The sequence below is a fragment of the Microdochium trichocladiopsis genome (assembly GCF_020744255.1).
Source record: "Microdochium trichocladiopsis strain MPI-CAGE-CH-0230 chromosome Unknown B0I36scaffold_4, whole genome shotgun sequence".
NCBI lineage: Eukaryota > Fungi > Ascomycota > Sordariomycetes > Xylariales > Microdochiaceae > Microdochium > Microdochium trichocladiopsis.
In genome coordinates, this window is record NW_025763547.1 from 2,853,956 (window position 1) to 2,879,624 (window position 25,669).

At 56.8% G+C, this 25,669-nt stretch overlaps 7 protein-coding genes across 7 annotated transcripts; 3 read left to right on the forward strand and 4 right to left on the reverse strand.

Moving 5' to 3' along the window:
- Nucleotides 1–215: 215 nt before the first annotated feature.
- Nucleotides 216–1,912, reverse strand: B0I36DRAFT_109482 (uncharacterized protein). The gene is made up of 2 exons (XM_046147856.1): nucleotides 1,879–1,912; nucleotides 216–1,775 (listed from the first exon to the last, which is right to left on the reverse strand). Exon 2 carries the CDS (start codon nucleotides 1,667–1,669, stop codon nucleotides 335–337), a length of 1,335 nt encoding a protein of 444 aa, XP_046014297.1. The 5' UTR covers nucleotides 1,670–1,775; nucleotides 1,879–1,912; the 3' UTR covers nucleotides 216–334.
- Nucleotides 1,913–4,950: 3,038 nt separating this feature from the next.
- B0I36DRAFT_321514 (uncharacterized protein) lies at nucleotides 4,951–5,601 on the forward strand. Its single transcript, XM_046153714.1, has one exon. It carries the CDS (start codon nucleotides 5,013–5,015, stop codon nucleotides 5,517–5,519), a length of 507 nt encoding a protein of 168 aa, XP_046014298.1. The 5' UTR covers nucleotides 4,951–5,012; the 3' UTR covers nucleotides 5,520–5,601.
- Nucleotides 5,602–5,727: 126 nt separating this feature from the next.
- On the reverse strand, nucleotides 5,728–8,983 carry B0I36DRAFT_373700 (Metalloenzyme, LuxS/M16 peptidase-like protein; the record flags this gene model as incomplete). The annotated part of the gene is made up of 3 exons (XM_046160217.1): nucleotides 5,728–5,928; nucleotides 6,006–8,189; nucleotides 8,219–8,983. The coding sequence occupies 3 exons, from the start codon at nucleotides 8,981–8,983 to the stop codon at nucleotides 5,728–5,730; spliced, it is 3,150 nt and encodes a 1,049-aa protein (XP_046014299.1).
- A 939-nt stretch (nucleotides 8,984–9,922) lies between these two features.
- B0I36DRAFT_109508 (uncharacterized protein) lies at nucleotides 9,923–13,204 on the forward strand. Its single transcript, XM_046147857.1, has 7 exons — nucleotides 9,923–10,351; nucleotides 10,409–10,727; nucleotides 10,784–10,963; nucleotides 11,017–11,174; nucleotides 11,225–12,087; nucleotides 12,140–12,259; nucleotides 12,314–13,204. The coding sequence occupies exons 1-7, from the start codon at nucleotides 10,196–10,198 to the stop codon at nucleotides 13,062–13,064; spliced, it is 2,547 nt and encodes an 848-aa protein (XP_046014300.1). The 5' UTR covers nucleotides 9,923–10,195; the 3' UTR covers nucleotides 13,065–13,204.
- On the forward strand, nucleotides 13,205–13,901 carry B0I36DRAFT_109525 (uncharacterized protein). Its single transcript, XM_046147858.1, has 2 exons — nucleotides 13,205–13,389; nucleotides 13,457–13,901. Exons 1-2 carry the CDS (start codon nucleotides 13,345–13,347, stop codon nucleotides 13,853–13,855), a joined length of 444 nt encoding a protein of 147 aa, XP_046014301.1. The 5' UTR covers nucleotides 13,205–13,344; the 3' UTR covers nucleotides 13,856–13,901.
- Nucleotides 13,902–13,946: 45 nt separating this feature from the next.
- B0I36DRAFT_362134 (uncharacterized protein) lies at nucleotides 13,947–14,972 on the reverse strand (the record flags this gene model as incomplete). Its single annotated transcript, XM_046158603.1, has 1 exon — nucleotides 13,947–14,972. The coding sequence occupies one exon, from the start codon at nucleotides 14,970–14,972 to the stop codon at nucleotides 13,947–13,949; it is 1,026 nt and encodes a 341-aa protein (XP_046014302.1).
- Nucleotides 14,973–21,354: 6,382 nt separating this feature from the next.
- Nucleotides 21,355–24,886, reverse strand: B0I36DRAFT_321523 (uncharacterized protein). Its single transcript, XM_046153715.1, has one exon. The coding sequence runs from the start codon at nucleotides 24,622–24,624 to the stop codon at nucleotides 21,712–21,714; it is 2,913 nt and encodes a 970-aa protein (XP_046014303.1). The 5' UTR covers nucleotides 24,625–24,886; the 3' UTR covers nucleotides 21,355–21,711.
- Between the last annotated feature and the right edge of the window lie 783 nt (nucleotides 24,887–25,669).

Consider the following 25,669-nt stretch of genomic DNA (forward strand, 5'->3'; position numbering starts at 1 on the left):
CCCATACCCTGTCCTAAACGCCAGATGATTCTTGGAAAACAGCCATGCGAAAACAACACCAGGATAACGCCTAGCCAGAGGGTATCAGAAGAATAACGGAAAAGCCGGACCCGAGCCGCCTCGACCACCAACCACTCTGCTGCTGCCCATTGCCACATCTCCAAGATCCCCCCTCACTCAGCCCATTCAAATCCGAGCTCGAAGTTCGTGCTCCATGACTCGCTGGATAGTCCATAGTAGAAGGACATTCAAAGTACCTCGTCGAGTTGTGGCAGGAGCCATCAGATGCCAGTGGCATCAGCTGGATCGCAGCGGATTAACCACAACGCGTGTCTCATCCGATAACGATGTCGCTGGGGTCCCCAGACTTCCTCTGCACCACACTCTGGTACCTGTCCTGGAGCTTGCCCTCTTCGCGGTGGACCACAACTACAAACTCGACCCTCTGGACCTTGTTGCCCTGTCCGTTCGACTTCTTCCACTGCAAGAAACGCTGGTACACCCTCTTTTCGTGCTCGTCCTCGGCGACGCGGATCAGAGCCTTCGGCTTCTGGTCTGCCCCCGTGAAGGACTGCCGCGTCATGTAAATAGTTTCCACATTGGGCCACGACATCGATATGGTCTGCCAGCATGGTGAAGCACTTGGCATGAGAAGGGGCGACTCGATCTGCACAGCAATTTGGCGCACGAGCTCGCGGTCTTGGTTGGAGAACTGATGGCGTGTACAGCTGTAGGCACGGCAGCCTGCACAGCATGGCTCGAGCAGGACAACGTCCAAGTTGGCATTCATGGCCTGGCGGTGACCATAATCTGCAGGATGTGTGATTGTCGCCAGCAGCCCAAACATGGTCCGGTAGTGAAACTGTGCCACGTACCATGACGTCTGGCAGGCAAGAAACCATTGGGGCTGCTCATTCTGGATCCCTCTCGTGTACGAGGGCGGAAAAACCGAGCGGTTACGTAGGTAGACGACTCGCGACTCAATCGCGGCCTCCCAGACCATGATCTGGAGCTCTTTAGGTAGCTGGCCGAACAAGTGGAACTCGGTCAGAGGCTTGGCAAGGCGAGCTGAGCGACGAGGAGGTCGGGCCACTGCAGTCAGCTTGTTCGATGTTCTCTTGCGCACCCGATCACTTGCTGCCTTGACGATCGCAGTAGTCGTTGGAGTGCAGTCTCGATCTGGTGGGCTGAGGTTCTTCACAGTCTTCGCACGACGAACTCGCTGCGCTCTCGATCCTCTGGAGGAATTATTGCCCCGCAGTCTGCGACTTGGTGATGAAGGAGTCGTGATCTCTGTTTCTGCTCCATCAATGTCGTAGACGATACTGCGCGAATTCTCAAGGCTGTGGACTACACTGCTGGGACCTTTGCGTTTGACAGATCTTCGAAGCCTGGTATTGATGGAGTCCTCTTCGCCAGTGAGGAGCATTACAGGGTTGTTCTTGGTCATAGACCTCGTCAAGGCTCGCTGAGGCGTGTCGGCGTCCATAACCTGCCCAAGCCAAGGCGTGGCGAGTGGCTGCTGGGGAGTGTCCAGCATGGGCGATTCATAGACAATCATGGTCTCTGAATCTTGCTGCAATAGCTGGGACGGTCTAGAAGCCGGGATTGTTGGCGCTGTGTGGTCGGCACCTGGCCGAGGGCCAATATCGACTGTACCGTCTGCCATGGCTCCCTGTGATGCTGGAGTGCTTGTGAAGTCGTGCTGATCAGGTTCTACTGGCTGGTAATCAGGTCTACACTTTCAGCCACTCCGAGACAGTATCTGAGGCGTCCTGAACTTTCGTTTAGTGACCAGAGTATGCAAAATATAGTGGCCAGACCCAGAGATGCCGGCATGCCCATGGTCGGCTCCGGGGCGCGGAGTTGCCTACTCACAATGACCTTGTCGATGTCGCCTTGCCTGGCTGGCGTGAAGTTCCTAGCAGATTGCGGTGAGGTCTGACAGGGCGGCCGCCGACGGCTGGTGACCTATGTTGGGGCAGGTCCAACAATACTAGGATTGGCGGTCGTCGGCGAAAAGGCTCAGACGGTGTCTGGTGCTGCAGTCAGTCAATGGGCAGGGTCTCGCGTATCGCTCAGTGCCAGGACGGAAGGACGTCGAGCAGACGCCGGCGGTCTTACGCGCGTGCGATGTGCAGCCTTGTGTAGCAGCAAGGAAGAGTCTCTCGGTCGCTGTAGTCGCGGGAAGGTGTTGTTGGTGCGCGTGAGGAGCCCCAGATAGCGGTGAGGAGCGAGGATTGACGGAAGCTGTAGCCCAGCCCGAGAGCGGCTCTGGCGATGATGACGGTGGGGGACTTTGGCGGCGATGGTCCCAAGGTTGGCGTGAATGAGGGAAAGGGACGTGGACGGCGGCCTGGGCGGAGCGGTGCCTGGCATGTGGTCATGAATGAATGGAAGCCGGTGCGGGGCAGGACTTGGTCGCCTGATGGATGATGTGGATGCGCAAACGAGCAGCACCCTGTTGAGGAGGAGCAATGAGATGATGTGGTGGGATGGGTCGGTGGTGGGGGGTTTGGACAATCAATCAATCAATAGATGGATGGACAGAAGGCACGACCAGCTCCCTGAAACCTCAGCTAATTAGAGGGCAGTGACTCGGCTGTTGCAGCGCTTGTCAGGGAGGGCGGCCGCAGTTGAGGCGGCCCAAGTTGAATGGCGCACGCGCCCACCCCGTCCCGGGCCTGGCTTCGGCGCATTCAGAGAGAGCAATGTATCGAGATCCAGGGCCGGCGGCACTTGTGTGATGCAGCAGTATCGGTGGCCCGCCGGCCCCTGTCCATTCAGCAGGTGTGCGGGGTTTGGTGGTTGAGGGCGGGAGACATTGGTACATTACGTGACAACCCGTGGGCGTGCTGATGAATGGGGATTCCCGAGCTCCGTTTTGCTTTTGCAGATCATGCAGGTCCTCTGAATCCGGTCCTGGATCGAGTCTGGCCTGCCCCCGAACACTTTTGGAGAAGCCAGCCAGCCATCGTCATAGGCTGGGAGCGGCAAGATGTCCCTGGTCTGGTCTGGTCCTCAAATCGCGGAAACAATGAACAATTTCCTCAGTTGGAACCACCGGGGCCCCTTTGCAGCCGCACTTGCATACAATCAAGAACACAAGCAGACGCCTTGGCTTATCCTGCGAGTCCCACAGGGCTGGGTCAGGCATCAAGTTATGATCTGGTGACCTGCTTGTCTGCCGCCTTATCAAGACCCTGGGATCCACGCCTCAGATTCCCCGCACGTGGATGGGGATCACGGCCCCACAAATGTCACTGTGGGGCCGCATGCCATTCCTGGCCAAGCCCTGGGTTAGGGTTTCTCCAGCCTGGAAACGTTTTCCATGACCCTTCCACGCCACAACCTCCGCAACGCACCCCTGCACGTCAGTTATCCTCTCGAGATCACGGCATAGGTACATCATGAATACCTTGGCTCTAGCCTGTGTGGTTAGCTGTTCAACTTGACTCCTCAACCCCGCTTCCCTGACCCATACTCTCTTCCTACCTCATGTCATCATCTCCTTCTTCCTGGTTCTGTCGGAGCGGAACCAATGGCTCAACTAATTAGCGTACACACTGACACCGCTTACCAGTTATTGCTCCACCACAGCCGAGGCCTTTGAACCTGTGGCTGCTGACCTAGCAAAGGCGTTGCGCACGATTTCAGCATAGCCTCCGAATGCACGGCCTCGGTCAGAAACGGACTTCATGCTGAGCTGTACAATGGAAGTCTTCTGTGGAAGGCACGGGGGACTATGGCTGCCACTCGTCCCCCCTCAATGTATCTCATATTGATCGAGCATTTGGTATCTTTGGCCGCATGCCAATATCTTGGATCCCATGCCTCTTCAACGGTATAGACACGGCTATAAAAGCTTGTCAGTTGCCATGGCCCACCCCAGACTCGCTTCCTTTCGCTCCGACTGAAGGACATCTCGTCATGTGGAACAAGCTGCCATTACCCGATGACGCACCTCCGATGTCGACTTCCGCGCCCGCATGGATGCACAAGCCTATTTGAAGGACCTTACAGAGGCCATCGCGGTCTTCCTTCTGATCAAGTCGCACGCAGTCCTGTGGCCAGCTGCAAGAAAGGTCCACCAAACACTCGTTCACCCTCGACGCCACGACACGGCAAGGCGAGCAAGACTACTCCAGGCGTCTCTCCCAGAGACAACAGCAATAACAACACCATCGACATCGGAACCAATGACAGCAGCCCCACGCCGCAAGCCATTCATCATCCTCTACGAACTGCCCCGCGAGCTCGTCATCCGCATCCTCGCCTTCCTGCCCCAATGCAGCCTGTACTTCCTCACCCAGGCCCTCCGGCCCTTATCGTATCTCACCACCACCCAGTCGCAGCTCCGCCGCCCGCGGGGCATGCAGCACAGCGACATCTTCGAGATCATCAACACGCTCGCCGCGACCCGCATCGACGCCTACCCGTGCGAGACCTGCCTGACCCTCCACCGGACACGGGACTACACGGGCATCACGATGGCCGACTCCTCCCCGGCCGCGGCAGCGCCGTCGCCCTACCTCCAGCGGTACCCGCACCTCCGCTCGGACGCAGGCGGCCGCGAGACCATCGCCACCACCCTCCACCGCGACCTGAGCTGGGCGGCCGTCGCGCCCCGGTACCTCCTGCAGCTCGTGACCGGCGAGCACCTGCGGCTCAGCACGCTCCACCGCCTCCGGACCATCCTGCAGCCGCGCGTCAAGTTTGTCCACGAGTTCCTCCCGCCGTGGTCGCTCCCGCCGCGGCTCATCGTCGACCCGGCGAGTCGGGTCCCGCCGTACTTCGTCTTCGAGCCGCGGATCGTGTTTGCGAGGTTTCCACGGACTGCCGCCCAGGCCATGCTGGACTTCAACAACGCGACCAGTCCAGCGGGAAGGTGGGGAGGAGGAGGACGAGGAGGGGGAGGAAGAGGGGGAGTGGAGAGCCGGGGAGATAGATGGGGGATGGGGACGGGAAAAACGCTGCGCGTGTTGGTCCGCAACAAGTTCGTCGCCGCGAGGATGGTTGCGCCCGAACACACCACGGGCCGGCACATCCTACCGGGGCTGGACTTTGAGATGTGCGCGCACAGCCGCTGCCTGCTTCCAGATATCCACGTCACCGCGCCCATGGCGTACCTCGAAGGGTTCACAGAGGCAGGTCCGCTGGACGTGGTTCTCAGCCCTGTGGGGCGGGAGCCCGTGGACGCCGTCTCGGCGTCGTGTTACTACTGTCCAATGGATTTCAGGGTCACGGTCACAAGGGCGAGAGACAGGATACATCGCAAAGTGGTTGTGGTGCTGTGGAGGGACCTTGGGCCCCTTGGGGCTCCGCTGCCGCTGATTCAGACTTTGCATGCAGTGCAGTGGCCAACGCCCATGTATGCTGGCTTTCGGCAGCGCGATTATGGAAATCTCTTTGGGCCGCCAGGGAGTATCAGGATGATGTACGAGTCGGCAGAGTTTGAGGAGGTCCATCCTTGGCGGTCACTACGGACTTGGGACCGCTCCAGGCGAAACGGTGACTAGCAATCCTTGAGAACAGGAATGCTTCATTTGCTTCAAAGCGTGAAGTCGGTAGTCTCCTGCGTGTCCATCGTAGGCGTGTGGAATTGTTGTGTGGAGTCATGGCGTAATATTCCAATCATAGCTCTTCATAGGCAACAAGGACTCTATGAACCCAGTACCTCGAATGTACAGCTTAATCTGTTCTAGCAGCAGATGTACCTGCGACGACCTATTCTGATTCGGACTCATCCTCCTCGCTGCCATCGTCAGAACCAGACTCTTCGTCATCGTCATCTTCTTCGTCATCGTCGTCATCATCGTCCTCGTCTTCCTCCCCATCCGGTGCTTCCAAGCCGTATGAGTCGAAGAATTCGGATAACTGCTTCACCTGAGTCTTGTAGCCGATGTCCTGAAGCTCCTTCTCGATTTTCTGTAGCACAGAGCCGTCAGGAAACCAATTCATGACTATTAAAAACAAGCATCGTTTTCAGAGAAATGCAGACTTACCTCTGTCATTGTCTGCGCGCAGCAGAGGACAATGTTACTCTTGCCAGGCTCAAATGCTGGCAGCAACCAAATCTTCATGGCCTCCTTGATGTCATCGACGGTGACGGCGCGTACTTTGGCCAGTAGCTTGGTGTTGTAATCCCGATCCAGCCCGCGTACCACGCCTGTAATGTAGCTCTGCATGGCCGCGGTCGCCATTGTGGACTGCTCGTCCGCCATGAACATGACGAGCTGGCTGATGGCACCCTCGATCATGGGCTTCTCAAACTCAACCGTGCCGTTCGCAAGGGCAGCAATAGCGTCCCTGGCGGCAATGATGGCCTTGGACGCGAGTGGGGAGCGGTAAACCTTGAAATGGAGGTATCCGCCATTGACCTCCTTGGAGAAGTAAACACCGTACGCCAAGCCGTTGCCGCGCACCGCATTCCATAGCGGGCCTTCGACAGTCTCGAGATATTGTACAGCGACCAATAGTGCTGGCACGGCAGGATCGTCAAATGAAGTTATACCCTTGGCAGTGCTGACGGAGAAAGAACTGTCCAGAGTGGCCATCGGTACAATCGTCGCGCCAATCGAGCCGGGGGTGAGTCCCTCCTCGTTCAAAAGAGTATGCGGCTTCAGGATGGGGTTCATCTTCTCAGCCGATGACTTGAATGCCTGGTTGAGGATTTCCCATGTCTCTACTGGTCGTGGCACCTTGGAATTGGTAATATCTGCCGTCACGAGGATCCGCATGTTGTCGGCTGTGAATAGTGACTGCCTGACCTCCTCGAACCAGGATAGAACTTTCTCTGGCTCACGCTCGAGAAGCTTCTTGAGCCTTTTCAGGTATATGGCCTTGACCAGTGTGCTCTGAGCTGCAAGCAACGATGAGTGTTCGTTGTGAATCGCGACTTCGATCTCGCTGGCCATCAGTCTTCCTTCACGCTTGCTCTCGGGCACGTCTGCCAGCTGTTTCGCGACGCCAGCCTTGAGCCGGGTAAGATCAAAGATGCTGTCAAACATCATGGTGCGGAGCCACTGGACAGCCGTACTGTATTTCTCTGGCTCCACCTGCATGCGAATGACGAAGCTCTCGCAATCCCCAAAGTTTTTGCCACGGTCAAGCATGTAGCTGACTGTATCCCGTTCAAGCTCCATGACGACTTTTTCGAAGTCTACTTGCTCTCCATTGCGGTTAATGGGAGTGTTGAAGAAATTGTCGTGGAAGACGGAAAGCAGAGGCTTGTGCTGCACAGGGACAGCAGATGTGCCGATGTGCACAGCAAGGTGCACAAAGTTGGTAGGGACATCCTCGAATTGGAGGAAGATGGGCAGATTTCCAGCAGACTGGTCAACCACCTTCTGCGCAGAGTTGTTGTGAACACCAAGGTGGCGAGCCAAACCAGACCGCGCAGTCTGAGACTCGATGAAGTGGATGGATTCTGTCGGCGGGACTGGCCATTCCTCCAACAAGTCAGCCGGGATCTCAATCTCATTCTGCTTCTTTGCGGCGTCCAAATCCTCTTGCAGCTTCTTCAGCCCATCTTCACCGAGCTCCGCCTTTCTCTTCGCTATCCTCTCCTCTTCTTCAGCCTTCTGTTTTTCGGAAAGTTTCTTGGACGGCTTTCCCAAGATTGACACATGGTGAGCATCTGCCATCCATTTGCTCAAGAATGCCCGCCACTGCTCATCGGTCCAAGTCTCCAGGATGTCGTACTCTGAGAGACTCGACAAGTCCTTCAGCGAGCTTCCATCACGCTTGCCGAAAAGGTAGTCGGTGATGATGTTGGAGGAGTAGAATTGCTCAGACTCTTCGGCCTGAGCCTTGATCTGTCGTCGCTCTCGCTGAATGCACTCTTTCATGTATACAAGGTCCAGTGGCTTGGATGCCACCTCTTTCAGAAGACTAATGAGGCGTTTCTCAACGAAAGCGAGCTTCTTAGTCAGGACACCGGTAGGCTGAAGCCAGATGACGCTATTAGGTCGAGCATCCCACCAGAAGGATACGGAGCTGGCGAGCTCTTCTTTCTCCACGATGACGTTCTCCAGCACTGCCACGGATGAGCCGCAAAGGTATGTGAGCATGATGTTCGCAGCTGTGGTGTTGACTATGTCGGTGCAGTCGGGGCCGAAGAAGCCAACCACGATCTCGCCCGTAGATTCGTCATCTTCGGGGAACTCGACCGTCTCGACAATGGTTTCCTTCAGTGCCGGGGCTGGGCGGAATCCACCCACGGCCGTTTGAAGGGGGCATCTCGTGGTGGAATATCGTGCTCGATGCTCCGCTCAAACTCGTCAAGGATCTGCAACAGGTTCTCTTCGTCGACCTCGCCCACAATCACCAAGCACATGTTTCGGGGCTGATACATCTCCTTGTGGAAGGACCGTATCCTGTCGGTGCCAAGCTTGCGTAACGCTTCAGTCATACCGCCAGTTTCGTAGCGGAAACCCACATTTTCTGGATAGAGCAGCCGCCTCGCCCTCAGGTCCATGAGCTCGGTGCTGGTGTTCTCAACGCCTTGCATCTCTGAATAGACAACACCAGCATCATTGCCCTCGCCATTGATGTGGTGGACCTCGGTCAAGCACGCCGCATCAGTTATCGTGGGCACAACCAGGTGCTCAAGGTATACTGGTAGAATCTGCGCGAAGCCCTGCCAGCCCGCTGTCTCTAGAGTGTAAGCAGTGTGATCTGTGGCCGTCCAGGCATTGGTGGAGCCATATGCCCGCGAAGCCAGCTTGTCGAGGAGTCCTTTGTACTGATAGCTGCGCGATCCCATGAAGACCAGGTGCTCGAGTGTATGCGGCGCTCCGGAGTCGTCAAAGATCTCGGTTGCGAGAGTGAAGTATCCGTTCACTTTGGGTCCGGGCCTGCGAGCTACAACGACCTGCATGCCACTTCGCTCAGACTCATACTGAGTAATGCGCGTTGGTGCATAGTCGGTCTCGAAGCTCTGAATTTGCCGGAACCGGCTGCCTGCTGCTTGGGAGCCCATATTGAGTATACTCAACCTTGCCAGGTATGTATCTATGGGTCTTTGAATTCCCTGTCAGTATGTGACCTAGACTGAATGTCACTGTATTCGCATGTGCTCGGACATCAGAAATACAAAAAGAGAGTTCTCCATATTCAACCCAGGTCGAGCATACCCGATCAAATTTCGAACAGGTGCCAGGAGTACTGCGAAGCCCACAACAGCCAGCGAGTAGGGCCAAACTCTTCGCAGGGTTGACATTTCGGGATGAAAGTTCGCCAGCACCCAGCTCTTTGACAGATGTGGTGATTGGCTCGCTCGTCACAAGCGGGCAAGCCAGATGGATGCAAAAGAATAATTCCGGTGGTGAGAAACGGAGGGATGAGTGAAGATACTTACCAGCAAGTAAGGCTCGACGTCAGATAATGAGACGGCCAATAGACCGAGCGTGCGTACCGTAAGCTGCGAAGAGTTGCGGACGCCAGCTTGGTGCAGGACATAGATCAGGGTCCAAATCTGGCTGGGCCCCGAACGAATGGCATGGAGGGGCAGCAATGACGATAGTGGGGCTGCTGCCCTGACTTATATGTACCAGCGGCGCTTCCTGCAGGAATGCGAGCCTGCCGAACAGCACAAACGAGGTACAGAGGTGCGACTTGAAAACAAAGAAAGGACTCTGGGGTGGCTCGGATGGCACGGGAATTGTTTGCTGTGTTATAGGGACAAAGACCACAGTTGTGCGAGTTGATTCTTTTAGAGCAGATCAGGACAACAGGGCGGCTATACCGCTTTGCTGCATGTCGGCTCTGGACATCCCTGTCCCGTACTCTTGTTAAGTGCATAGCGGCCGATAAGTTCCCTATCGGCCGCCTACAGGACAGCCTGGAGCCGGAGCAGGAACAACGTCACAAGCGCCCACCTGTGCAGCAGCTGTGAGAGCTCCAGCACGCACTAGTACATGGGTGCTGAAGTGTCCCGCTCGCCATAGTCCCAGGTTGGCACTCGACCTTGCGACATTCCAAATCACAACCAAACACGGCGACAATGTCCACCTTGCTGAAGCTGTGCTGGAAAACAGGACTCCGATAGCGCATATTCAGCTGCATCTCGCGCGACGAAGAAAACACTCCCGAAATTGGTTGGCCAAGCCAGACGACAAGCTCCTAATCGAGAACGACGACGATCCCGAATGCAATTCCACACTGCGGAACCTGAAGAAACTCCTCCGCCACAATGACCGAAAAAGAGGCCGGGCAGGCCGGGCAGGCCTTGGTGGAATTTGCCCTGAGTGGCGCTTTCCCCGAAGAGCCGCTTTCTTCGCAAAGAGTTACTCTGAAAGAACTCGGCCCTGCTCTGGAAGCGCTCGCGCAAGCAAAGTCGAGACTGGAGGTTGGTCGCAAGCGTCGCTAGAGAACTGTGGGCTTCATACTGACCGGCTTCCTAAAGTCCGAAATACATAGCATCAACGAGGAGACGGCCCCTGAAGTCAGCCAATGGGCCGCGAACGCCAAATCTCTGGAGGAAGACATCAATCGGTCTCGGGCCATGGCCAACGACATCGTGCGCAGATCCGAGGCCCCAGATGTGTCGGGAAAGACGATCCGAGAGGCAGAAGACAAAGTCAGCTTCTTACAGCAGGAGACGGCTTACAACCAGCAGGTGCGCAATGCACTTGTGAGTATCAAGAATGTGAATGAGATATTGGACAAGGTCGAAATCGCGCGGGATGAGCGTCGCATTCTGGATTCGTTGCACTTGCTAGAGAGTACAGCTTCACCTTCCCCTGTGATTGTTACAACTCATGCTGACACGGATGACCAGGTGCCTGGACAGCGTTGGATCGCATTCCAGTTTCGAAATCATGCCGTGTCATGAAAATCCTGAATATGCGAGCCTTCGAGCTGAAGTCCGCTGTGCATGATGTTTTCAATCATGTTTGGAGCACCCTTGTACAAGTTGATGCTGCCACTGGTACGGCATCTGTCTCGGAGAACGTTCAAGGTGCGTGGGTCTGCTTTCTAAGTCAAGAGGTGCTCTCCGCTGACCAGTCAAAGACGAACCAATGTCACTCGCGGATGCTGTCATTGGCTTGAAAGCTTATAAGGAAGTCGACCAGAGGATGGCCCTGTTGTGGCATGCGCTAGATGCAGCCCTGATTCAGCCGCGAACTCATACTGAAGGGCAAACTCTGCCAACAATAAAAGAGGAAAATGTAAGGCAACGAGGTCCAGGGCCGTTTCACTGTCGCTGACCATTTTACAGTCTTCCTTGAAGCTGCACGGACAAACAAATCGGGAGATACCATCGCTTTTTCATGATCTGGCCATAGTATTGACTTATCTTTCAGGTCGTCTCCCCGTGGAACTGATACACTCCCTTTCGAATGTCATGATGCCAGATTTGATACCACGAGTCATCAGCACATGGCTTGATCCTGCTGTGCCGGTTTCTCTGGCAGATATGGGCGCTTTCCAGAGCGTCACAGACACGGTCCGGGCGTTCTGCAAGACTCTTGACGAGCTGCACTATACTGGTTTCAGCGATCTGCAGGAGTGGGTAGAGAGCTCCCCTAGAGTATGGCTTTCGAAATGCCGCGAAACAGCCTTAGACTCTGTCCGCTCAAAACTCTCTCAAGGACTTGGCAGTCCCCAAGAAGTTGAGCGGGTGGAAACCCAGCAGGTGTCGAAGTCGGAAGGCAAAGAGCTTACTGCCGCCACGCCAGCCGCGACAAAATCCGGCGAGGAAGACGATGATTGGGGAGCAGCGTGGGAGGCAGATGCGCCGCTCGCGCAGAGCGAAGCACATGCCGATGCGCAGGCAAACGAAGACGACGGGACTGATGCTTGGGGCTGGGGCGAGGAAGATGACGTAGTCTCAGACACGAAGCCCAAACCAACCAGTGCTCAAGCACCGACAAAGGATACGACGGATGATGATGGTGGCGATGCCTGGGGTTGGGGCGACGACGAAGGCACGGCGGAGAACACACAAACAAGTCAAGTTAGTGCGAAACCGACGCAAACTCGCGAGTTGACTTTGCGCGAAACGTATACTATCTCGGCAATGCCGGCACCAGTACTGGCGTTGATATCGACAATTCTAGAAGACGGCGCTTCCTTGGCAAGGTCAGTTCAGTTTTTGGAATCCGAAGAATGTAACCAGACTAATTCGAAACAGCGACAATGCAAATCCTGTTGCATCCGCTGTTGCCGGTCTTTTCTCATTACCGACGCTTGTCCTGGCAATGTTCCGAGCCGTGTCGCCGTACTACTATTCCCTGAGCGAGGGTGGCAATATGTGAGCCGTGTGCCGTACAGTTCCTCGTGATCGAAGCTGACGAGATATACACAGGTTCCTCTACAACGATGTGACGTACCTCTCTGAGGAGCTGGGCAAGTTCACAAGCGCGTGGAAGACCAGGAAGGACCTTGCGCCGCGAGCAGTTACGATGCTGCGGCTAGACAACGACATCCAGACACTGCAGTCATTCGCAGCGCGCGCTTATGCGACCGAGATGACGACGCAACGGACCATCATCCGCGACCTTCTGGGTGGCTCACAGAACCTGTTGCAGCAAGACGGCCTGGAGTCCACTGACCTCGAAGCCCAAGTCGACGGGGCCATCGGCCGGATACGCAGCGTTGCGGCGACATGGAAGACCATTCTCGCGCCGTCAGCGTGGAACCAAGCCGTCGGCTCGCTCGTCGACACCATTGCGTCAAAACTGATCAGCGACGTGATGGACCTCGCGGGCATAGGCCAGGACGAGGCCTACAACATAGCGACCATGATTGCGCACGTGGAAAAGCTAGACGATCTCTTCCCCGGCGTGTCGCCCGGCGATCCCGCCACAGCACCGCCGCCGCCTCCTCAGACAGCGCAGTTCGCGAGCAGCTGGCTGCGCCTCAAGTACCTCAGCGAGGTGCTGCAGAGCAACCTGCAGGACATCCTCTGGCTGTGGAAGGACAGCGGCCTCAGTCTCGAGTTCTCCGTCGGCGAGGTGGTCGACCTGATCCGCCTCAGCTTCGTGGACAATGCGCGCACGAGGGACGTGATTCGACAGATCGAGGCGAATCCGCATCCCCAGGAGGGAACGGAATAATGATATGTGATTTTCTTTTATCATGAGATGATGCATGTGTCAAGCGTGGTGGCTGCCCGGCCAGCCCTTTTTTACATAGAGAGTGAATATTTAACGAGTCGCAACTCGATTTGCTCATACATACCCAATGGACACGGTGGAATATATGTTGATGGTGGTGGTATGCTGCTCGAAAATTAACATCGAGGAGAGCCTTCAACCAACTCCCTACCTCCCTCTCTGCCTGGCATTTCTCTCAGAACCCAATGCACAATAGGTAGTCCTCACGTTCGGTGTGTCAATGGCATGGGGGTTTTCTCAGCTGGTGTGGTGTTTTGCAGTGGCAGTCAGTCTCATATCGACACAAACATACGAACACACCGCGACATGGCTGACGCATCATTCGTTCGCAGCACACACAGGAGGCGGGCAGAACCGTGTATTCTTTCTCTTGGCTTCGACTGCGTCCGCGAATTGTAGTACTTCTCCGCTCTCTCTCTCTCCCTCTCTCCTTCCATTCCTCGCAGCCGCACAGCCGCACAGCGCCCTTCCTCTCCAGGTGCTCGGACCAGTTCCTCATCCTCCCCTATCAGTCTGATACAGCTCTTCACTGTCATCTTCGCCAGCTTCCTCGCCCCGCAAACACCCTCATGCAAACGATGCAGTATATGACAATCGTTTTTCTGTGTGTCCTTCCGCTGTCCCAGGCATGTCTCATGCCTCCCCGTACCAGAGCTCCAAAGGTATCATTAGAAATCAAAAAAGTGGTTCCGCAAGAACCAAAATATAAAGCAGAGAAAACAAGTCTTTAAACGCCAGTGCGATGCAACAACGAATGTGAAGGGTAAAAAGTACAGAGTCCAACGAATGCAAGGCTTCGTGCAGCGTCATGGCGTGTACGCATTAGTCGGGATTGGCGATGAACAGGCGGCCAGAGGTAAGAGTCATGGTCCGCTCGTCCACGCTGCCCCGGCGCTTCAGATCTTCTGGGTTCCGGACACTCTTTTCGCGGGTGAGGGCGGCGTTGAGCAAGCTGTTGCTAGCCATGCGTGCAGCATTGGTGGGGGCGAGATCAGGCAGGGCATCAGCGCGCTCGGCACTGCTGCCGCTGTGCGTGCTCTGGGCACGCTCGACGGGCTCGCCAGGCTGGAACGGCCCTTGATCCTCGAGAGTGCTGCCGTTGGGACTCCATCTCTTGCCTGTGCTACCCTGAGCCAGGATGGTGGAGGTGCGATACCCAGCGTTGCCGCGGCGGCTGGCAGTGCTACTACGGCCGCTGCTGCCGGTGCGACGATGGTGCAGACGCTGGGCAGGGTCATCGTCGTCGGAGTCCTCGCCCTCGACTTCGGTGGCGCTGAGACGCATGGGGACGCCGCCTACACCAATGTAGTTGTTCTCGGGAGCGTACCCAACGACACCGGGCTTGCCATGATGACGAATCTTGGCGGCGACCTTGCCGGGCCCGCTGATTCCCGTGGAAGTGCGGCCGCCCGTGCGACCAGAAACCTCCTGGCTAGCCCTGTGCTTGGCAGCTTTCTGCTGGGCGACGAGGCGCGGGTCTTCGTACTGGGCGCGGTCACACCAGACAGTGGCCTTTTGCTTGCGGAGGAGAGCGACATAGCTGGTGGGCTGAGTGCTGCCGCCAGAGCGGGACGAGGTACTCCTCCGAAGCTCTGAAGTGGGCGAGGTGCGAAAAGCGGCGGGAGGTGCATTGGAAGAGGCGACAGTGCTGAAGGTGCCGACCGAGGGCGAGCGGCGGGAGTGTCCGTAGGCGGAGGGAGGTTGTTGGAGGTGCAGAGGGAGAGGAGCCTGGGGATAACCGCCGGGGAAGACACTGGAGGAAGTCGTGCGGGTGCGCGAGTGGGCATACACGGCCGGATCCTGGGTGGCGTGCATGGGCTTCCGCCGGATCCGGTCCTGGGCGAGCATCTTGACGTGTCGCAAGGGGACGAGTCGTGGGCGTGCCCTGCCCGGGCTGGTGGAGGAAGGCGGCCTTGGAGCTGTGCACGAGACAGCAGGCTTGGGGCCTGTGTGGCTGCTGGGTTGTCTGTGAACAAGCCTGAGATGGCCGCTTGGACGCGCCTACCACGAACGCGTGCTGTGCGGCGGGTTGAGGGTGTCGTGGAGGCGGTGGTGGTAGCAGCAAAGGACGATGCGATGCGGTGGGAGGTTGTGGGACAGTGGGCGGGAGAAAGGCAGGCGGGCGGTGGTAACAGTTTATGAACGGCAGCTGCAGCGGGGGGTGTCCCTGCTGGTGGTGCGCGGTGCGTGCTCAACCAAAATGGCGCTCCCTGCTGGAGGCTGCCCAGCACTCGCGTGCTCCCGCCTGCCGCCAGGATTGGCCGCCCAGCACGGATCCATCCAGCCATGCTTGCTTGGGTTATTGCCCTCCTCCTCCTCCTCCTCCACCCGCTTCCAAGGCCGTTGGCCAGGGACTAGCCGATGGGGTAGAGTTGCAGAGATGACGCTGCTGCCCCTGCCACGCCCCCGCGGGCTGCTAGTCCTCGTCCCCGGTCCTGGCTGGCCGCCCCCTTCATTCCTCTCACCTCCGTGGCTTATCGACAGGTCGGGACTCTCTGTACGTACCTCGTTCGTTCCGTCGGGGGATGACCTCGGGACTCGTGGAGCGCCCAGTGCTATTTCCTCCTGACTACGGCATGTGCCACACATGGTCATCTCGCTCCGTGGCCAGCATATTCGCATATCAGTGAGTGTGCGCACTCGATGGCGAGCAGAGAGCAGCCAGGCGACCGCTCTGCGGGCCAGTGGCATGTTTGGGCCGCATGGTGATGCACTTTTCCTCGTCGAGCAGCCAATGCCGGCCAGGGCAAGGCCTGTCTGTCCGGGTTCCGCCATCAGGTCAGCAAGCCACGCGCAGCTCCAGCCAGAAGTCAACGTTGCATGGGCCTGGAATTCGGCACGATCAATTCGATGCCATTGCCCCCCAGCCAGCGAGTGGGCCCGACGCACGCCTCATCCGCTGCCCGTGCGTGCCCGAGCCTTTGCGGCGGTTGCGTCAGTCAGCAAAGGCCCTTCATTTGCGATCCTCTTCATGCGCGCGTTGGAGGCCACGCCCAGGTTTCGCCATGCTGACGGCCGCTTGACGCCAGGATTTTGCGTCCAGGGACCCTTCGGCTTCGAATCGCTCACGGCCTCAAGGGGTCCTGTTGCGCACGACAATTATTAGCGAGCAAACTCGTGGACCCTGACCCTGATTATGCAGCACGGTCTCCCAGCCGGCTTCATGTTTACCAAATCTCAACTTTGGACCCCAGCACGCGGCCACAGCTGACATGGATGTCTGTGCAGTGCTTGAGAGGCATTCTGGATCCAGAGGCCGCCAGTGATCCAACCTTTGAGATCCCAATCAGCTTGATTACCAGAGCGATGGCCAGCGGTTTGCTTCGAGAAAAAAGGTCGTTTCATTCTCCACCTCGGGTTGGCAGCGCTAAAGCATGGCGCTTGCCCTGCGCGTCTCGCTGCGCTCGCAAAACATTTCTCATGGAATGACCCTTGATTTGTAGTCACTCGAGGTGTAATCATTTGGCAATCAATTTTCATGATTATGAATATGAGGCAACATAACGCATGAGCATCGGCCTTGACTCGAGCCCACGTTTTTGCCTTCTTCCCAAGCTGTTCTCCCTGCAGGTACAACGCAGACATTTCAGCGTGTTTTCAGTCGTCCCACAACCGTGATCGTCTGGGGGTGCACAGGGGAACCCTTCTGCTACACGCCACCATTGATGTAATGAGTGGTGGGGTTGCCCACCACATGCTGGCAGTTTGCCGCTTGGCGGAGTTGAATACAGCCAGCAACTTGGAGGATCGCCATGGATCTCGATGACATTTGCCTCTTGGCCATTCAAGTCTAAGGGAGAATAGGAAGGAGTGCTCGCAAAGCAGTCAACCGTTTGGTAACGTCATTCTTGCACTCTCGGCACATTGTGTAACCCAAGCAAATGTCCTTGATGTGGCAGACTTAATCGACATGGTCGCGTGACCCTCCTGTCGTACTGCAGAACAAGCCTCAACTTTCCGGAGACTCAATATGCATCGTGTCATGGGGTAACCTGGATCTGGGACTTCAGGTTGTTGTCGAATACTGAGTGCTCTCAGGGTGAGAGTGTCCTTGACCAAACACTGAAAGAGTCAGGCTTGAGGCAAACTGTCGAACGACCCCACGCCAGGAGACTTGTCCCGGATTGCTATTCGTGCATGTCCGTTGGGTCACAATGCAGGCACAGGGTGGTGCAGAACCGCGTGATGAACACGCTGAGAATAAACGATGCTCAAGACATCTCGGCTGTATGTGCATGGGTCGACCACCATGGGATTCTCAGAACGGGGTGAGGGCCTTGGCTGCCGGATCCCATGCTGCCAAACCCTGCGGAGCCTCAGTTGCTCGAGTTGCCCACCAGAGCGTGCCCTTGCGTCCTCCCTCCCTGACTGTCGACTGAGCGGTCTCGTGTCTGAAGTTGAAACTCTATGCACTACTGATCTTGCAGATCACAATGACGGTCATTTGGAAGTCGATTGCCTTCGTGCTTTGGGACACGAAGAGACGGGTTGTCGTATTGTGATCCGAGGATCGGCAATTAAGCTGAAGGTGTCGGGGTCGCCGGCGGCTAACCACCTACCGGAGTGGCAGTGTATGGCTCCACATGGACAAGGGCCGATTCCACTGGGGTTCTCGTCTCGCTCGTGAAGCGTAGAACTATCCACAAAGCTGTGCCAATTGCCGGAGGCGGCGACTCGATTTGGGCCGTGCCCGTTAGGCATGGCGTCTACCAGCGTGCAGACAGAGGCTTCGTCCTGAGAGACACACACTACACGGTCGGGTCACCTCATTTCTGTGGGCGCCGGGCCCGACAGGTCTCTAGGCATGACGGTGAGACCAAAGCTACTGAATGGCGCATTTTCGGGGCTATGTGTAGATGGCCCCATGGAGTCTAGGAGAATTTTCGGACGGTGAGAAGACGAGCACTTGTGCGATATACCAGCATGAGCATTCTGACGCGTTTTGCGACGACCAGGAAGTGGTTTTTGGAAGCAGCGCCTTTCTCCCCGCCTTCCCCAAATGCAGACCCGCCTGAAGAAACTTGGCAGGCACACACCACAGCAGTAGCCACACGGAGTCGACCTCCGACACCAAAGGACGGACAAACTCCATTGCTCGCTACCAACACAAGTAAGAGGTTCCGCTGCTCGCGACCGACACGAGGCGGAGGAGGCAATGCTTCACAGCAGCCCTTTGCAGATACGACCAAGCGATTGCGGGTGTGGCCCAACGTTGGGCACTCGTCTTCATCGACACAAAGCAACCACGACGACCACAGTCCCCCACGTTCGGGCTTACATACTTTGTACGTCAGCCTGACACAGCAGCCGGCAGCCACCGCTTCAGCCGTTCAGCCCTGTGCCAAGTCCGGTGCTGTCCTGTCAGGGTCCAGTTGGCCAGCATGGACATCTGTGCGTGCTGCCGTCTGTGTGTTGCAACAGCCGACAACGCTTTGACAGGGTCTTGTTTTCTTCTTGGTGAGAACGCTAGTGCCACGAGTTCCATGCCCACAGCTTGCAGCATGAACCTCGGTCCGTGGAGAGGACTCTATTCATCAAGGTAAGATTGACCGCAGACGCGGGACACTTAAGCGAAACCGCCTCGTCTGCTGAGACGCAAAGTTGGGCCCGAAATAGCGGCCGAGAGAGACCGGGACTCTAATGCATGCCACAGCACATTGCGGAGTTGTGGCCAAACCTGGCCGCACAGGTACGGCCACATGGCATTGGTCTCTGGTAAACACGTCGCTGACGGGCACAGAAGCCGCTGCACCCTAGCCGGCGTGGTAATTACAGCAACCCCTGGACGTAATACTTGCTGGATTGCGAAGGTGAGCTCAGCGGCTCAGGGCTCACAATTCCACTGATGGCATTATTTCAGCCCGCTATAGGACTTATGACGGTAAGCTTAACACGGATGAGTATTGGTGACGCCGAGCATTAACAGCTTTGCTATGGCCCTGTCGTCATGATTGCCTGACAAGTGGGTTGTGGAGGATTCCAAGCTTGATGCAACGCCGACCGTGCTACTTGCTCAGGCTCCAGGGGTTGTGCCCAGGCCGGGGGCGGTCACGCTTTTTTGGAGACAACACCGTTACACACACGCATACACGCCACGAGTTTGTGACAAGGCCAAATCAGGTTTTCCAGACTCATTGCACAGCTTACTTCAGCATCTGGGAGAAACCACAGACCCATCCCATGTGCGACTGCTGCGTGTCAACCCTGGCTGGGGTGGCCAAATCAACAAGAGGAGCTCTCGAATCCTAGACGAGTGCGTCGGACAATTCTCGTCTTGGCACCTCATAACCCTGTGCAACTCGGCCAGGAACCAAGAACTGGGCGGGACATATGCGTGATGTTGGCAAACTACCCACCGACAAGCACCTTCCAACTCAACACAACCCGGCAGACGATCCAAGCCTAGGTGTGCTGTACGACTGTGGCCGGCTGCCCTGTCTTCTCCTCTGCCAGCAAGTTGAGGCGGGTTGTGCGGATGCTTCCGATGCCTGTAGACGCAGTTCCGATCGTCTTCGGGGCGCTGCCGAGCGGATCTCGGAGCACCTCAGCACCATCGAAGATTGCCCTCTGCCGCTTGGCACCAGCGTCGATCCTTCCAATGTATGGTCACTGTGTCCCGGCTTCCAGCGGCTGCAAGGCCCACGGCCATGAGCTTAATTAAGCGAGTGCCTCCCCTTCCAGCAACAATGCCGTGTTTTCCTGGTTCTGCGTTCGCAGCCCTCATTGAAGGCCGTTCGGGGAGCAGGACGATGAAGGACAGTGCCGTGCACCTGCCAGTCGCCTGTAACACTGGCAACTTCTGGCAAGAACCAGCAAAGATATGCACCCCGCAAGCAAGAAACACAGGCAGTGTACATGCGTCCGTCTGCTCGCTCAGACTCTGGCTGGCACCATTGTTGCGGGATGAGGCGGCTCCCGTTGCATACCTCTGCCAACTGAGTTTGGCGGCCAGACTAGCCCGGCCTGACCAAGCCATGGTTCCTAGCAAGCGCTGCCAAAACAAGCTCAAACAGCAGATTGGTCGCATGGTCTGACATGTGTAAGAACAACTATTGGAGGCCATTGGATGCGCCGCGTGGCTCCGGTCGATTGTGCAGCAAGCAGGCCCTCTGGAATCCCAGGCACTGATCGCGAACGGACGTGCATCAGGCCTCGACAGTTTCGCAGACCTGGCGTCAAGCGGTCACCAGGCCTGGAGATATTGCTCCGCCTCGCGATGGGTAACAGGCAGTACTTCGAGAACAAGCTGTGGGGAAGTACAACTGTCCGCGGCAGGGATCATCTTCATCATTGGTCAACATGACCCGCCAACATGCCATCTCACCTGTGCCTGACCAGGCTTAGGAACATTCTCTGCCGGCTCCGAGGCACAGCGCTACCGAATATGCCGCAAAGCATGGCAAAGCACAATCATCATCACAGGGTGGGTTTGATTTGTGGCACCACCCTAAAACACTGCAGCATCAAGCCACTCCATGGTCCCGCCAAGCTATGTTGCACCGGCGGAAAACCCCTTGCCATGGAAAGACGCGTAAAGCTCCGATCGTGGTTCACAAGCCCGATCCAAATTCCAACATCACCCCCGCTTCGAGACGGCAACGACTGGGGTCTTGCTGTCGACCACCACCAGGCCCCTAGCTCCGGTGTGTGCACAAGCCTGCCAAAATAGTTCAGTTTGTGCCTTGATTGAAACTTTGATACTTCGAGACGGCAGCAGCCGGGCCAGGTTTTTGCCGGAAAGTTCCAGCCTAGACGCACTAAATCTATTTCCATGGCTTTCCATCCCTAGCCCGGCAGTCCAAGCCAGCCGGAACATCAGTCACCACAACGCGCCACCAACTGAGAGCGCAACAGCAGTGTTACTCATGCCCGGTCGGCGAAACTCGATCGTGGGTGAGCTTAGTCTAGCCTCGTGCCAGAGACCCAGCCCTGACTCGTCCACTGGCACCAAGTGAAGCGAGTCCGTATCCTACAGGTGTTTCTGGAGGAGACCTGCAGGTGAATTTGCAAAGACAAGCTTCTTTCCTCTAGCAGAAGGGTCAAAATGAGACCAAGAAGGGCGATTGTACTGAAGCAGCATGAGAAAGTCGGACCTCAAGACATAGCCTAAGCCAGTACTAAACTAAGCAGCCCGGCGATGAGGAAGAAGCTGTCTGCTGAACTAGTTGAACTACACGACCTTTGGGCTCGGTCCTGAAGACCACTCCCGTTGACTTCACTAATTCAACCCAGAGCCAATACTATTGTTGCTTCGAGTTGGCCTCGCTGTCCAACGCCTAGCAAGTGATAGACTGTTTCATTGGATGGGAAAGTGAAAACATGAGAGAGTACCTTTGGCAAGCACGTCCTTCGTCATTGGTTTCCTTAAGCTATGTCGTGCCGCAGCCGTGTTCTGGCGAGCTGGATCTATTTACTTCCTATCCCAGCCCCGACACACTTATAAGGCTTGTGTAAATGTATGTACAAGTGGCATTCCAAACCGGTGCTTCTAATCATGTACGAGCCTCACTTCCCTCGAGGCTGCTCGAGCACGAACACAGCCTTTTCGATGTTAAAGCGCAGTTCTTATAGCATGCGTAATTTCTGCTCAAAGCGGCATCTCATCCTCCTCGATGAGCCTGCCCAATATCAAGCTCTGGACGACGAGCTCGTCATTCAGAGTCCGGACTCGCTTCGGTGGTCGGCCGCCATCGTCGAAATGTTCCGCCGTGCCTTGCGCCATGCTTGTACTCACACTGTTACTTCCACTTGCTTTTGCTGGCCTCTTGCGCTTTCTGGCACCAGATACTTGTTCCTTGGCATCGGCCGGCTTGCCGTAAAGAATAGTGTCGACATCGCTCAGGCGGTCTCCGACGTAGACCCAGTCAAACGGCTCTCCGGCTGCTTGTCTCTGCAGGAGCAATGTCCTAGCCTCATCGAGGGTATAGACCCGCGTCAACGTCGCGCCGAGCACCTGCACGAGGAAAAGATACGGCATGTTGTCCTCTTTTGTCGTTCGCTTCAGAACGACCAGGACCTCCGTGTTCTCTAGGAGCTTGGGACGCTGCTCAATCACTGCCGAGAACTTGCTCGTGGTCGGGTCATAGTATGGCAGATTCCGTGACCGGATCGCATCGCCCAGAAAGGAGCTCTGACCGGCACACAGAAGGTACGACGACCAGTCGACCAGCTTCTTCTTGGCCACACAAGTGGTGACCCATCTCGGCGCCAAACATGGCAGGCCCAGCGCAAGGGCCTGGATATACTTTGCCTTCCGCGAGTGCTCATCTGCTATCAACGCGGTGAATCCCATCTCCGGAGTCATAAGACTTATGGAGCCAGACGTGGCGGCTTTTGTGCTGCTGCTGCTCCGACTGTGGAACGATTCGAGGCGAAACAATGCGTCGAATCCGTCAGACAGGACAACCCCGCCCTCTCGCACAATAGAGTCCTTGAGGGCCTTGTTTTGGGAGACCCGGGCTTTGAACCGGTCATCGTCCTCGTGTCGCTGCTTGGACTGGAACGTCACTGCGAATGTCATACCGTGGAAAATGCCGTCTTTCGCCACTGCAAGGCTTGCGTTGCTCTCCTGGAGCGACAACTGTGCGGTCGAGGTCTGTCGCAAGGATTTGCGGGCATTTGCTGCCACTCTCGTCTGCACCTCCTTTCGCCGTTGACGGGCGGGCGATTTAGTCGATACCTCCGTTGAACTTCCCCTCGAAGCTCGACTTGATGCCCGGGTTGTGCTGCCAGGAGAGAAACTGTAGCTCTTGACATTCCGCCGCGGAGCTGAGGACGATGGTCGGCCACGGCGCTGTACTTTTGCCACCGCAGGGGACGAGACATTGTCAGTAGGCTCATGTACCTCATGCTCCGTGTTTGGAGTTGCGCTTGACGGCCGTGGCGGCGTAGCAGACAGGCTGCTCAAGCTTGACGTGCGCGAACTTGCGTCTGAAGAAGGCGGTAAATCTGCAGTCTGTGGGCTATTGATTTGCTCGAGCCTCCGTGAGCTCCGTGTCACCATGCGTTGTGACGAGGCGAGTATCACTGTAGGCGAGGACCGCAGACCCGGCGGCATGGGGCTCGAGATTACGACATGCCTCGCAGACTCGGCTTCTCTGCGTATCTGACCTTCTATACCGGATGCTGCAGTGCTAGGTGGTGGCTCAGTGCTCGGCAATGGCGGTAAAGACGGCACGCTCGAGTTACTACCTGGGAAGGGCAGCTTCGTTCCCAGTCGGTGCTTTGCATACTCAGCAGCAGCAGTGCCGGGAGGGCTGGTCTCTGGTATTGTGTCTGCCGCAGCAGCTGTCTCGCGTTGAGTTGACACGAGGTCCAAAGGGCGAGGTGGCGGACTACTCGGCTGATCGATAGCTGATTGCGCAGCTGCGGAAGAGGTGTGAGAGGGCCCCTGGAGATGCTGTGAGTCGGCAACGGTTTCCTGCGAATCGCTTTCATGGCCCGGCTGATCTGACGCAAAGTGTCCAAGGGTGGGACTTCGCTCTTGCAGTTTCAAGTTGTTTTTCGACTTGGCGCGATTCGTAGATGGGACCTCGACGTTCTCGTCCTCGGCGTCCTGTGCTGAGCGATTGGACGATTTGTGCTCTTTGGGCGAAGACCTTGAGAGAGCCTGGTTACGCACGCCTGGGAGAGTAATTGCCTGCAGAGACTTTTCGGCTTTGCTTCGTTTGAGCCGCGCTCGTCTTTGGCGTGCAGCATCAGCCAAGTCGGAATCGCTATCTGAGCCCTCGTTGTCGCTAGATTGGTTCTGGCCCGGTTTTGCCATCTCAAAGTTGCTGACAGACCTGTACTCTTCTATGGGATCAAGCCGGTTCCGCTTTGGTGGTACCGGACGTGGTTCGGGAGAGACTCGTCTCTCATGGTCCTGCAGACCTTGATAATCATCCTGACTTGTGCCGAGCTCGTAGGCTCGAGAGGATGGTCGCAAATAAGGCGGGCTCGATATAGCTCCATGTGAGGTGGGGGACGTTCGCAATCCTCGGTCCTTCAGGGGCGAGCTGATTGCATGGTTGGGGGAAATCGTGTTGTGGTTGAATATGTTTGGCGAGGGCCGCGAAGACGTTGGGCTGGCCGCCTTCACGACGGACGTCATTTGTGTCTGGCCAAACAGCTGCGATGGCCGCATTATGCTTCCATTTGCTTGACCACCAAAGGGATTGTGTCCCTGTACCACAGCCGGCGTCTCTGGCGCTATACCCGTTGCATCTTGATGGTGCGAAAACGAGGTACCAGGGCCGTCGCCAGCCTCGACCACTTGCGTTTTGGGGGGCCAATCAGTCAGTGGTTGGGAATCGACTGGTTCGAATTGGTCAAACGAGGCTCCTTCGTCTAGCTGGGTGTCTGGATCCTTCCCGAACTCGAACCGGACCGCACCGGTGTCATTATCATGCAGGGTGCGGTGCCCGGGTGAATCGCTGCCACGGTCGGGAGTATCATCGTTGGCATATTGATCGTAGCTGCGGCCGTCGTTTGACTGTGTGGGCGACTGCGAGAAGTCCATTATGCCACGTCGTTGCCTCAGCGGAGGCTCGTCCGTGATCAGGCGTGGGGGTGGTGGCTCTCGAGGCTCGCCATTGGCGTTGCCTGTCAATGGACGCAACGGCTGCCCGCTGCCGGATGGCCTGGCTGCATTGTCGGCCGAAATACAAAGGTGTCTGGTCAGGCTGCTGCTGGCGTCTTCAAAGGTCGGCGAAGATAGGCCTTTGTCGAGTCGTCGCTGATTGGCTTGAGGGAATGAATGTGGCTGTTGTTGTTGGAGGAGGAGCTCTGACGTGATGTGCGCCGACGCGTGATTCATGAACGGGTGCTGTTGCCGCCGCGCGATCAGAAAAAGCAACGATCAGTGTGGCATCCCTGCCAGCTTCCTGGTCGGCCTGCAGGCCATGCAGCAGGGGTCCTTTCCGGGGGGGTTCAAGAGGAACTAACCGTGTCTCCGGCGTCTGACTTTTGAGCTGGAGGTAAAGGCACAGCTGGTTGCCATCAGGTCGTAAAATCAGCTTTCCTGATTTGACCGATCTGGTCCTGGCCGCGTGAGGCGCCGTGGGCAAAGGCCTACTTACAAATCGTACCTCGTTCGGCGCCATGAGCTTGAACGCGAATTCCAGCTGCAGGCTGCAGTGGATCTGTGTCATTGAGCAGCTGTCCAGGCAGTGTGCCGTTAGCGCCAACCTTAACAGCGGGGTTCTCTCCAACCACGAGGCGCGTGTCTTTCAGCTTCAGGGCAGAGCGACAGACAACAGCGCTCTCGGAGCGGGAACGCACGAGCAGGGGGGGGGGGCTTACATGGTCGCGGACGTGCCTATTATATATCTGTGCGAAGTCGCTTTCCTGTGTGTCGTTCTGGCCGTCCGTGGGATGTTGAAAGCTGCCGTCCCCCAGTACAGGCCAAACCGGCTGGCTCCGGCCCTGGCTAAGAGCCTCGACAAGCTGGGCGCTTGCCATTGCGCTCGGCGCCAGGGATGAATTGCCGAGCCGCGTGTAAGCGCATGCGACTGCCTTCTTTCGAGGCTGCGCGCGCTGGGACGTGGACTTGAGCTGGAAAAAGC

Coding starts and splice junctions, on each gene's coding strand:
- B0I36DRAFT_321523 (XM_046153715.1), bottom strand. CDS start 24,624: ATGGACTTCTCGCAGTCGCCCACACAGTCAAACGACGGCCGCAGCTAC.
- B0I36DRAFT_109482 (XM_046147856.1), bottom strand. CDS start 1,669: ATGGCAGACGGTACAGTCGATATTGGCCCTCGGCCAGGTGCCGACCAC.
- B0I36DRAFT_109525 (XM_046147858.1), top strand. CDS start 13,345: ATGGCATGGGGGTTTTCTCAGCTGGTGTGGTGTTTTGCAGTGGCA. Junction 13,390..13,456: donor TGTGGTGTTTTGCAGTGGCA/GTCAGTCTCATA, acceptor ATTCGTTCGCAG/CACACACAGGAGGCGGGCAG.
- B0I36DRAFT_321514 (XM_046153714.1), top strand. CDS start 5,013: ATGGTTGCGCCCGAACACACCACGGGCCGGCACATCCTACCGGGGCTG.
- B0I36DRAFT_109508 (XM_046147857.1), top strand. CDS start 10,196: ATGACCGAAAAAGAGGCCGGGCAGGCCGGGCAGGCCTTGGTGGAATTT. Junction 10,352..10,408: donor AAGCAAAGTCGAGACTGGAG/GTTGGTCGCAAG, acceptor GGCTTCCTAAAG/TCCGAAATACATAGCATCAA. Junction 12,260..12,313: donor CTGAGCGAGGGTGGCAATAT/GTGAGCCGTGTG, acceptor AGATATACACAG/GTTCCTCTACAACGATGTGA.